This window comes from Scardinius erythrophthalmus, assembly GCF_964197995.2.
Source record: "Scardinius erythrophthalmus genome assembly, chromosome: 3".
NCBI lineage: Eukaryota > Metazoa > Chordata > Actinopteri > Cypriniformes > Leuciscidae > Scardinius > Scardinius erythrophthalmus.
In genome coordinates this window covers 58482073-58494620 of record NC_138223.1, presented here as the reverse complement: position 1 = coordinate 58494620, position 12548 = coordinate 58482073, and the positions used below count along the sequence as shown (strand labels likewise).

Here is a 12548-nt window from a genome sequence, read left to right as displayed (position 1 = left end):
TAACGCCAGCCCATGACTGTACAAAAGTCTACATAGGCACGCAAAGAAGCACAGCTCGTAATGCAGGTCATCGATTTTGGAGTGATTGCAATGTATTTTAAATATAAACGTGTGGGCTACTGTAGATCAGCGTCATTTCTGGAAAAATCATTCACCGCTTTGTTAGTCTACGAGTTTAAAAGAGCGCGAGCGTCATTAACGTGCCCAGACGCGACGCTTTGAATTTGCGCGTACAATGAATAACATCGCGTTGGGAGCTGACTAGTAAAAAAGCTACAAAAGTAAAAGATAAGACGTTTGTATTCAAAGTTAAAAAACCAACACACTGCAACATTTTTAAATGTTTCAAATAAAGGATCTCATATCTATGGGTCTATCTTCTATATTCTGCTGATGATTAGATAATACCCTGACATCATAGCCTATACGAATATTAGTTTAGATTTTTTTCCCTGCTCAGTAGCGATCGTATCTTTCTCTTCCACTTGATTTGTGTATAGCATATTTAAGGTAGCAATGCAATATCTGCCCATAACGCAGCTATGAAAACAATTATAAAAGCACGTTTATGTTCATCTACTGAAGTGGTATTCTGGAACTGTGAATAAACTGAATACACCAGCAAAATAACAACAAGAACAATAACATCTTCATTAAACAAAAAAGAGATTACCTTAGATAAAGTTTGATGTAGTAGGCTACCAGTAAAAAGTCTGGACCCATTACTATTTTTATTGTTTTTGAAAGAAGTTTCTTATTATGCTCTACAAGCCTGCATTTATTTGATCAAAAATACAGAAAAAAAAAACAGGAATATTCAGCAAGGATGTGTTAAATATATAAAAGTGATAGTGAAGACTTTTTTAAAACAACTTTTTAATAATCAAAAAATCCTGAAAAAAAGTATCACATGTTATAAAATAAATATTAAGCACCATTTCTAACATTTGATAATAAATCAGAATATTATAAAGTTTTCTGGAGGATCACGTGACACTAAATTCAGCTTTGCATCACAGAAATATATTTTAAAGTATAGTAAAATAGAAAACCATTATTTTAAATTGTAATAATATTTCACTATATTATTTTTCTGTATTTTTGATAAAATAAAATCCAGGCTTGATGAGCATAAGAGACTTCTTTCAAAAACATTAAAAATAGTAATTTGTCCAAACTTATGTACTGTGTAAGTAAAAATATACTAAATTTAAAATGAAATGTTGTATAAATAAAAAAGTTAGGAATCATATTTGTTTCAAGTGTTTTTTATTGGGGGTGGGGGGCCTCCAACATGAATTTTGCCTAGGGCCTCCAAATGTCTAGAACCGGCCCTGGTTCTAGATGAACACAGAACAGACTCAATGACGGCTGAGTAGAACTGTTTCAGCAGCTCCTGTGGCAGGATGAACTTCCTCAGCTGACGAAGGAAGTACAACCTCCGCTGGGTCGTTTTTGAGTCTATGTGAGTGTCCCATTTCAGGTCCTGAGAGATGGTGGTGCCCAGGAACCTGAATGTCACAGTGCTGTTCATGATGGTGAGTTGGGGGTTTCTCCTGAGATCATCTCCACTGTTTTGTGCCTTTTCAGCTCCATGGTGGTTGTGACTGAACCAGACAGCCTGCTGTTCAGAAGAGGGTCTTTTGAAGTGCAGTCGTTTACAGTGACGAGAGCGCTGTACAGTTTACAGCGAGAAGAGCAGTGGGGAGAGAACGTAACCCTGAGGAGCACCAGTGCTGATAGTGAGGGTCCTGGATGAGACTTTCCCCAGCCTCAAAAGCTGCTGCCTGTCTGTTGGCATTGAGAGCTGGGTCAGTTGTGGGAAGATCAGGCATGATGGTATTGAAGGTCGAACTGAAGTCCACAAATAAGATCTTTGTGTAAGTCCTGGTCTGTTTAGATGTTTCAGGATGTAGTGCAGTCCATGTTTGCACCATTGTTAATTTTCAACTTTTTACGTCGTTGTCATTCGATTGTGTAAACACTATGGAACAGCTGATCGGAACGTGCGCACTATTGACGTTGACAGCAGCGCGGATTGATAGAAATGGAAAGAAAATAGTGCCGATTAAAACTGAGGTATGAATTGAGTGTTTTTTGTGATGTAAATTAATCAAGCTTTGAAACGCATATCATTTTTTTCACGTAAAAACGCACAGTTTTGAGGCCCCGGAAACTAACCGGGAATACTTTCTTGAAAAACTTCCAGCGGCCAGAACTCTGACCAGGGAGGTGACCACAGAGTGGGGCAGTGTGTATGCACTATAGTGCTGGTAAGGATTGCATACAACTTCATGTCTTAAATGGGCGAACTATCCCTTTAAGCCCAGACACACGAGGCAACGATCGGGGCTGTCAGTTGAAACCAGGTAACGACAGCATCCAGAAACACACGGGTGAAATGACATCTTTAAAAAGACGCAACATAACACTTGTGATTGCTCTTTTAGGGAAATAGCTCTTTTATAATGTTGAAGTGCAAAGGGAATGGTCGTTGCACAGCGCACAAAACTAGTGGAGGGCTGCTGTGTGCACAGGAACTCTTTTAGTTTAACTGTAATGAATGCAGAGGAAACGTCTCTTTAAATGGCGACCACCGCTGACGCGCTGTCACACCAACACTCTCTGCAGAGCTTCTTCCGGGTTTGTAGAACACTCGTATGGATGATTGCAGAGCAAAATCTATGAAACGCTCGGCTCCAAGGCAAAAGCTTGAATGTGCAAGTGCAAGCAGGGTGCGTGATACCAATCTGACACGGCAATGTCCACTGGCTCATTTAGTTTACAATCTATGGTGATTGGGCTGTCTGTCGAGATCCCAATTCATCAGTTCTGCTGTAACGTAGAACGTAACTGACTGATAGGGAACTGAAGGATTTGAAATGTTGTAAAGGCTACATGGAGATGATGCATGCAGTTTTGTTTTTTAACCACAAGAGGGCCACCTTTAAAATATTAAATAAAAGCCAAACCCTCACAGACCTTTCTGCATTTCTGTCATCATATATTCTTTGTTTAAAAGTAGCCTATAATTCAGAACAGAACATTAAACAGTAAAATGTCTCTGCTTTTCTTATCCTGTTCTAAAACATATACACTTGCCACCCAGTTACATGTAAGGTATGCTGAGAACTGAAAATACTGTATCTCTGGTAAACTCTTCCAGGAGCACTCATGGAAAAATGGATTTAAGCAGAGAAAAGTTTTGGAGAACAATGTGTTGGGCTCTGAGGTCATGGCAGTCAGCTGATCTGATGACAAACATCAAAATCAAACATTAATCTATGATGAATCAAAACGATTATATATTTTGTTTAACTGTAGTTTGTTTGATGTGTCTATGTTGGTCCAGGATGTGCTGTAGAAGGAAATGGAATTTGTGCCCAATCCTTTGTGCTTTATCCTAATCCCCTAATCCTTTGTGGTTTTAGGTAAAATGGTTATGTCTGGATGTGGATTATGACTTATTATAAATAAACATATGGATTCATTTGAACATTTTCCAAAAAAAAAAAAATATATATAGCTGTATGCAGCAATTATTGGGCCCAACCAAGCCCACAAAGCGCATATAATTTGGTTGTAGCATTATGGCGATTCTTTTTGGCTAAGTGTTTAAAAATGGAACAAACAGAATCACTTACAATTGAACCAAAATTGCTTTTAAAGTTTCATTTCTTGACAGCAAACAACTGCAGATATTAGTCTCAGATTCTTCTGTTTCTGAGAAAGCCTACATTATGTAAAACAATTTAAATTGCTTTAAATCACAACAGCATTTTTTGTTATTTGTTATTCCACAATTCTCTTAGGTCAAGTGTCAAATAAGTTCACTGCGTTTTATTCCAATTGGCTTTTAACATTTTCTTATAACTTCTGGATCCTGATTGGCCGATAATGGCAATGTTCCCTTTCGAGGGAATTCGCACTGCTTCGATAATGACACTATGGGGACCGCCTCTTAGTGCAACAGGTCTGAGGGGGCTGCTTGCGGCCACTGTGAAGCACTATCTATCAGAGTGCAATTAGGATCACACTCCTCGCGGTTCGGGTCCTGCGTCCATTGAGGCTCCGTGTTGGCTCAGATTGTGGGGCTCGCAGATGGAGCTGGCAGAGGGGATTGAGACTGCTTTGGCCCTTTCTCAGTCCTCATCTGCTAACTCCAATCCCACCACTCCCCGTGCGGAAGCCCGCCCCAAGGCTTCTTACGCTCGGGTTGAGAGCCCGGTGCTGCAGATATACAATTCAAATGTAGATGTGCTCAGCATCATGGTGGGGAATCTCGATGGAAGCTCACCATTTCAGAGTGCACCAGTGTACGAGGAGCTTGTGGAGGTTGTGACTCATGTGGTGGCTCAAACTAAACATCAGTTAGCCACACAAAAGGCAGGAAGCGCAGGGTAGAGGTAAGCTTGATGAGCACTTTCTGCAGCACAGTTCACAGCCTTCACGCTAACATCGTTGGGGCTAAGGAGAATGGCTATGGGATGATGCTGCGGGTGGAAGAGGCTTTGGCCAGTACCTCTCCCTCGCCATTGTGTCATCCCAGAAAAGCCCCGGCGCTGCCCACCAAACCCTGCTATACTACATCTGCTTTGGTGTGCAGAGCTTATATGGCAGCGTGTCAGGCTGGTACAAGCCTGCATATCTTGCAGGCTTACCAGGCAGACATTTTAAAAGACCTTGATAGGGGCAGGGACCTACAGTTGATGATATTGCCGTCCTCCATGATGCCCCGGTCTCACCTTCTGGCCTGTTCGGCGACGCTGTTAATGCGGTCCTCGACAGGTTCCAGGAGTTGAAAAAGCAATCAGCAGCTTTCAGGCAGTATCTCCCTTGCCACTCAAGGTCTAAGGAGGCTGCCACCAGGGGGCGCTCTAGCCGGCGCTCTCGCCCACAGCCTCCTGAGAAGGCGGATCTGAGGACTGTCCTCCAGGCCAGGAAGGCGTTGGGAAAGAAGTGCATCAAATTTTGTGAATATATATTATTATGTTTAAGAGTTATAGCTATTTATATTTTTGTGCACTACAAAACTTGGCACTCCCAAGGTTTGACAACATTTTTTTTGGCAGAGAGAATTTTCTTTCCTAATTCATTACAGCTTAACAACTTAACCACACAGGTTATTATTTCAGTGGTTTCATTCCAATCGGGTAAACAGTCTTGAAAGAATTTGTGAAAAGACGTTAAAGCGATAAATCAAAATGGAAAACCATGGCAAGTTTTGTCTAGAGAAATGTTTCGGTCATAAAAGATCCGTCAGAACAAAAGTTCTAAACATATGTTTACATGTTTTTTTCCACTAGGAGGTGTGGAAAATATAAAATGCTATATTTTGTGAATGCTTTGACTTATCATTGTTAAAGTTTGCATGTGTTATCGCCACAGTGCCCTGAAGGTGCCTGAGAAGGTTGGCGCCAAAATATAGCATTTTATGTACAAAAAGGGTGGTGCTCAAAATGGCCGACATGAAAATTGGGTACCACTCAACTCAACTCTATATGTCACACAGAATCTAAAGAGACAATTTTGTGATTTCTGGTCAAAATATTAATATTATACAATAAAAAAGCATTTTTTTCATATATCGTGTCCAGTACTTGCCACTGTTCCGAAACTATGCATTGTTTAGGCAGACTAGACAAAATTTGTAGAAGATACAAAAAAACATATGGTTCATAAGATATTAGCATTAACATGAGTGCTTTATTTGACCCATTGGTGGCGATATAGGGTTTGAGATAGAGTTTCCAAATTTACTATGGTCAATGTTCAGACTCTCCTCTATTTATGTGCCAATGTCACAACTTCTAATCAAACACTGTTATATGCTACCATAGACTTCAATTCAGGTGTAATAATCATAATAAGAATTTAGCTGTTTTCAGAATATAGCTGAATCACTGTAAGCACAGCATGTCAAACAAAACAGTGAACATTCATTAAATCTAACATCAGGCCCGGCGCCACGAGGGGGCAAAAGGGGGCATTGCCCCCTCAGATCTGATTTGTGCCCCCTCAGTTTCATTTTTGTATTTATGGTTACAAATGAAATGTTTAACCTTTTGAGCGGTACAGTCCCATATATGGGATTTTTTTTTATTTCAGTGCCCCTGAGAGTACGGTCCCACATATGGGATTTAGAATGTTCGGTTACGTGACATAACGGCCAGATTCAAACTGTGCTTTCGCGCGTTGGTTGGCGCTGAGCCAGAGTCGGACGCGCTCAGCGCTGTCATATATCACAACTATGCAGTGTTTTCAACCTCACAATTTTTATTTTAGGTTTCAGACAATTAAATACACATTAAGCACTAGTAAAACAATACATTTGGAGTTTGTAAAATACACACTGATGTCTGTGGAAGCAGCAATAACAATCTATTCAAATATAATTTGCCGACGTGTGCTATTCATCATATCAGACAAACACAGTGGAAGTAACTATAAAGTAGTTTACTCTATTCTTCTATTCCACTTTCTTGCATGTATTTCGGGAGAAATTGATGACTCACAGGATTCTCAGAACGCGGCGCAAAGAAACAGCCATCTCACGTTATAGATCAAGATCAAGATTATTTATAAAGGTTTTTAAATGACCAAACACACTCACATACACATTTTTTTTATCAGATAGTTGATGACATGATAAGCAAGTTTGTGAGTATTTTGAATCAAAAAGGGAAAAGGAAATAAAAGCGATATATCCGCGGTGTGTCACGTGACAAATATGACGCGTTGCCATGGAAACATTAAGGGGGAACGTTCTAAATTCTAAAATAACAGTCGCCTTGAAAAAACTCAGAGTCAGTTAGAATATTAAAATTAAGCGTGAAAGGGTTAATATATGCATAATAAATGAAGCTGGCTTATCTTTTTTTACTAAGCAAGTTATTGTGTATTGTTCATTGATGGTATAAAGTTAAGCCCCCTTAACAATTTCACATGCCCCCTCAGTCATTTCATTCTGCAGCCGGGCCTGTCTAACATAGATTATGAGACAGACCACATTTACACCCAAAATGATAATTAATCATGATGAAGTAATCCAAACTACAAATTGTAACCTAAAATCACAAAGATACAGTCAGATTTACTGAATATATAAAAGACAATTGTGTCTGTCACCGCATGTTTAACTTCCATCAAGGATGACAGATGCCTTTTTCATTTGCATCCAAAATGTGGGTGTTCGTAAAGTAAATTTCCTCTGTAACACAGAGGAGGAGTCTGAGAATCTGACAGATATATGAAGAGTGTTTGTGTCAGACTGAACAACACAAACGGTGAGTTACTGTTTTATTCTTCATTTACCTCACAGAACATTCTGACATTTAGATTGAAAAAAATTAAATGTTTCTGTTATTTTTGTCTAGATAAATCCAATCTTCTGTGATCTACTGAGGAGAGTCCGAGAAGATGGCAGTAATTTCATCAACAACTCTACATGTCTAGAGAGGGTTTCAGTGTGATGTTCATCTCTTTCTGTCTGTCTCGTGTAGTTGATGGTGTTCTTGGCGGTTCTTCTCTCTGTTGTTCTGGTGAGCGGGTGCAGTCAGGATGGAGACATGCCGGCCGACTGTTCTGACCTTTATAAAGCAGGACAAAAGCTTAGTGGGATTTACTCCATCTATCCAGCAGGAGACGTTCCTGTCTGGGTTTACTGTCACATGGTCTCAGATGGGAAAGATGAAGACAACGGAGGATGGACGGTACGAGTGTGATCAAACACACATTAGGACATACATTATGAATCATATATTCTATATAAACCCATCACAGGCAGAGCCGGTTCTAGACATTAGGAGGCCCTAGGCAAAATTCATGTTGGAGGCCCCCCACCCCCAATAAAAAAACACTTGAAACAAATATGATTCCTAACCTTTTTATTTATACAACATTTAATTTTAAAAGCAGTATATTTTTACTTACACAGTACATAAGTTTGGACACATTACTATTTTTAATGTTTTTGAAAGAAGTCTCTTATGCTCATCAAGCCTGGATTTATTTGATCAAAAAAACAGAAAAATAATAAAGTGAAATATTATTAAAATTTAAAATAATGGTTTTCTATTTTACTATACTTTATATTTCTGTGATGCAAAGCTGAATTTAGTGCCACGTGATCATTCTGATTTATTATCAAATGTTAGAAATGGTGCTTAATATTTATTTTATAACCTGTGATACTTTTTTTCAGGATTTTTGATTATTAAAGAGTTGTTTTAAAAAAGTCTTCACTATCACTTTTTATATATTTAACACATATATTTTTTTTTCTGTATTTTTGATCAAATAAATGCAGGCTTGTAGAGCATAATAATAAACTTCTTTCAAAAACATTAAAAATAGTAATGGGTCCAGACTTTTACCGGTACTGTACATATTAATCAAACTTTATCTACGGTAATCTCTTTTTTGTTTAATGAAGATGTTATTGTTGTTGTTGTTATTTTGCTGTTTTATTCAATTTATTCACAGTTCCAGAATCCCACTTCAGTAGATGAGCATAAGTGCTTTTATATTGCATTGCTACCTTAAATATGCTATACACAAATCAAGTGGAAGAGAAAGACACGATCGCTACTGAGCAGAAAAAAATATATAAAGTGAAATTATTGGCGTAATGTCAGGAATCTAATCATCAGCAGAATTTAGAAGATAGACCCATATATATGAGATCCTTTAGACTATTTGAAACATTTAAAAATGTTGTAGTGTGTTGGCTTTTTAACTTAGAATACAGACGTCTTGTCTTTTAATTTTGTAGCTTTTTTACTAGTCAGCTCCCGACGCGATGTTATTCATTGTACGCGCAAATTCAAAGCGTCGCGTCTGGGCACGTTAATGACGCTCGCGCTCTTTTAAACTCGTAATAAAGCGGTGAATGATTTTTCCAGAAATGACGCTGATCTACAGTACAAGTTTATATTTAGAATACATTGCAATCACTCCAAAATAGATGACGACAACTCTCACACCTGCATTATGAGCTGTGCTTCTTTGTGTGCTTATTAGGCTTTAGCCTCGCAGCACCTGATGGATGCGTTCGTTACACATACTTTCAGATGCCGGCACACATTAATTGGTTTAACTGCAGTAATGTAACAGTCTATGGTTAAGATAAACATCGTCACTATTTATAGTGAATTAATAAATATTGAAATAAATTGTAGATAGGACATTTGTACTTTTTTTTTTTTTTTTGTCCCTCTGTCTGGGCCCCATCCCGCCAATCGGGCCCTAGGCACGTGCCTAGTTTGCCTTTGCGTTAATCCGGCTCTGATCACAGGTGATTCAGAGGAGAATGGACGGCAGTGTGAATTTCTATCGGCCGTGGAATCAGTACAAGAGAGGATTCGGGAATGTGGAGAGCGAATACTGGCTGGGTAAGATCTCACAGCGTGTGTCTGTTTGTGTGAATGATCATGTGTTTGGTTGAACATGTTCTTCGTGTGTGTGTGTGTGTGTGTGTGTGTGTGTGTGTGTGAACAGGGCTGGAGAACATGTACCAGCTGACACGTAACAGAAAGTACATGCTGAGAGTGGATCTAGAGGACTTCACTGGAAGGAAGGGTTTTGCTCTGTACTCGTCCTTCTCTGTGGATTGTGAAACTGACGGGTATAAACTGCAGGTTTCAGGGTTCAAGGATGGAGGAGCTGGTAGGACACTTTCATTCACATTCAAGAAATCACACTCAGTTGAGTAAATGTCCTCAATGATGCTCTTCTTCTTTGCAGGCGACTCTTTATCTGGCCATAATGGACAGAAGTTCTCCACCTTTGACAAAGACCAAGACTCCTCGGATAAGAACTGTGCCAAACTGTATCTCGGGGGATTTTGGTACAGAGTCTGTCACAATACAAACCCCAACGGTGTGTATTTATGGGGGGAAGATCCCACTCATTACGCCATTGGTGTTGTTTGGTCAACCTGGAAGAATTATGCTGTCAGTATGAAATCCATCAGCATGAAGATCAGACGTGTGTCTTAGACATTTGAAGAAACATTACAGAGTTTCCCAGAAAACAAAACAAAACAAAACAAAAAAACAATAAAATTAAGGTTTTGAATTTCCTTTCCTCTGTTAACTGTGAAACTTAGTAAATCCTGGTATATATGGTAACTTTGGATATATGGCTGTTGTTTTGTGTAATCTCATCAATTTATTTTCTTTTAAATCTACAGCTGAAACAAATCAAAAATAAACTTCAATAAACACCAGCAATTAAATGCATGTTGTGTTGATGTGGATTTATGAGAAATTCAGTTCAACTGCTCATAAACTGATTTACTTTCCCTATAAATACAACCCTATATGTAAATAAACAATGTGTAAGTTTATCTTAACACAGATATCCCTGTTTATTTGTCAGCAAAAGTCTTACATCAAAAAAAAAATTTTACAGCACATTTTGCTGCATTCAGTGGATTTTTGTGGACAGGGTGTATTTCTCAAAAAAATGGTTCTGAGAAAGTTTGGCTAATATTCCCATTAAGTTATAGAAACAATATTTATTTAATGTTCTCTGAACGATAAAAAAAAAAAATTCTTAAATGTTTCTTGGTTATGCAGACATTAAGGAAACATTAAACTTTATCAAATTGCAAACATGATCATGTTACTTTTTAATGTTCTCTGAGCATTCGAACAAAAAAAAAAGACATCAAACACAAAAACATTTTAGGTAAAAAGGTTCCTTAAGCGATGTATAAATAATGTTTACTGGAAGAAAGTTTTTGTTCATAACTTTGAGAAAACCTTTCCAGAATGCAGAATGTTAGTCAAAGTTCAGAGAGCATTCTTTGTTACTCTAGCTAGGTGTGTATGTGTGTGTGTGTATATATATACAGTGAGGAAAATAAGTATTTGAACACCCTGCTATTTTGCAAGTTCTCCCAATTGGAAATCATGGAGGGGTCTGAAATTGTCATCGTAGGTGCATGTCCACTGTGAGAGACATTATCTAAAAAAAAAATCCAGAAATCACAATATATGATTTTTTTAACTATTTATTTGTATGATGTACAAATATGCCGAATGCATTGCTTGTTTTTTCTGTTTACATTTCATGGTGTGACACTTCTCTTCTCCCATGATCGAACATAGAATGCTGCTACGTAAAAGCGGCCAAAGCGCAACAAGCGTACTTTTTGACAAGCGTCCTTGACAGGGCGGCCAGAGCTTCTTTGCAGCTCAAGTCGGCGGCGGTGTATACATACAGTAACAGGTCTGTGAGAACCGGAATTCTTACTGGTTGGTAGGTGATCAAATACTTATGTCATGCAATAAAATGCAAATTAATTATTTAAAAATCATACAACGTGATTTTCTGAATTTTTGTTGTAGATTCCGTCTCTCACAGTTGAAGTTTACCTATGATAAAAATTACAGACCTCTACATGCTTTGTAAGTAGGAAAACCTGCAAAATCGGCAGTGTATCAAATACTTGTTCTCCCCACTGTATATATATATATATATATATATATATAGGCTATACAGTTTTTTATTATTGTATGGAAAGTAGGGTTGGGTACTGAAATGCGGTTCCAAAAGGGAACCGGTTCCGACGTAAACAATAGTAACAAGACCGAATAAGAACGAAAATTTGTTCCTGGTGCCTGATTTCGGTGACTGACTTTTTTTTACCGCCCCCTATAAAGCATCTCACGGCACGAATGTTCCAATAATAAAACATCTCCAGTTAACCAGCAGAGCATTCATTTCGTTCGTTTGTGAAATAAGAGACGATCTAGCACTGAAATGTATTTTTTAAATCAAGTGATCAAAGTGCTCGTTGCCGCTGCGATCAGTGGCGCGGAAACAGTGTTTTCTTTTGTGGCTCGCGCATACCGCACTGTCTTCACTCGGACGCGCGCTTCAATCTGTTGCGGATACTCTATTCGTTCCGGTGAAATCACAAAATATAATGCACACAAAGTGTCCCTGCTTGATATACAACCACTGATGAGCATAATCGGTTTTGATGAGAAAAAAAAAAACTGTACGAATGCGGATTAGAACCCAAAACCTCTAACACACTTGACGAAAGTTCAAGTTCAGCAGGCTGCCAGTGTGGTGGTGGACATCACAGATGATGATAACAGCAGCCGTTCCTCTTTGGGTAAGTCTAGTATTTTAATGCCAACTGCAAATCTTGCATATCAAGTAGGCTAGCAAACAGCGTTGCCATTCAACAGTGAGTGTGACAACGTGTGCAAAATGTTTTAACAAAGTTCCAACACTTCTTTATATGAGGCTATACTGTGTGTGTTAAATATTTCTGCTCAGTGTCAGATATTTCTCTGTTTTAAAGTAAAAGTCATAATATGTGAAGACAAAATGTTGATCTTAACTTAAAAGTTTTACATCAGTAGCCTATTAAATGGTGCAATTTTTTATTTAATCAGAAATCTTAAAAAAATGGCGCAATTTTTCATTTAATCAGAAATCATAAAATCTTTAAAGATTTAAGTTAACATTGTGTCCAGTTTGGACACACACACACACAGGTTTTTTTTTTTTTTTGATAAAGTGTGTGC

General features: G+C 38.3%; 1 protein-coding gene across 1 annotated transcript; it reads left to right on the top strand.

Annotated features, from left to right (window-relative positions):
• Positions 1–7505: 7505 nt before the first annotated feature.
• Positions 7506–9998, top strand: LOC308688781 (microfibril-associated glycoprotein 4-like; the record flags this gene model as incomplete). The annotated part of the gene is made up of 4 exons (XM_081362145.1): positions 7506–7712; positions 9296–9392; positions 9499–9666; positions 9745–9998. 4 exons carry the CDS (start codon positions 7506–7508, stop codon positions 9996–9998), a joined length of 726 nt encoding a protein of 241 aa, XP_081218271.1.
• Between the last annotated feature and the right edge of the window lie 2550 nt (positions 9999–12548).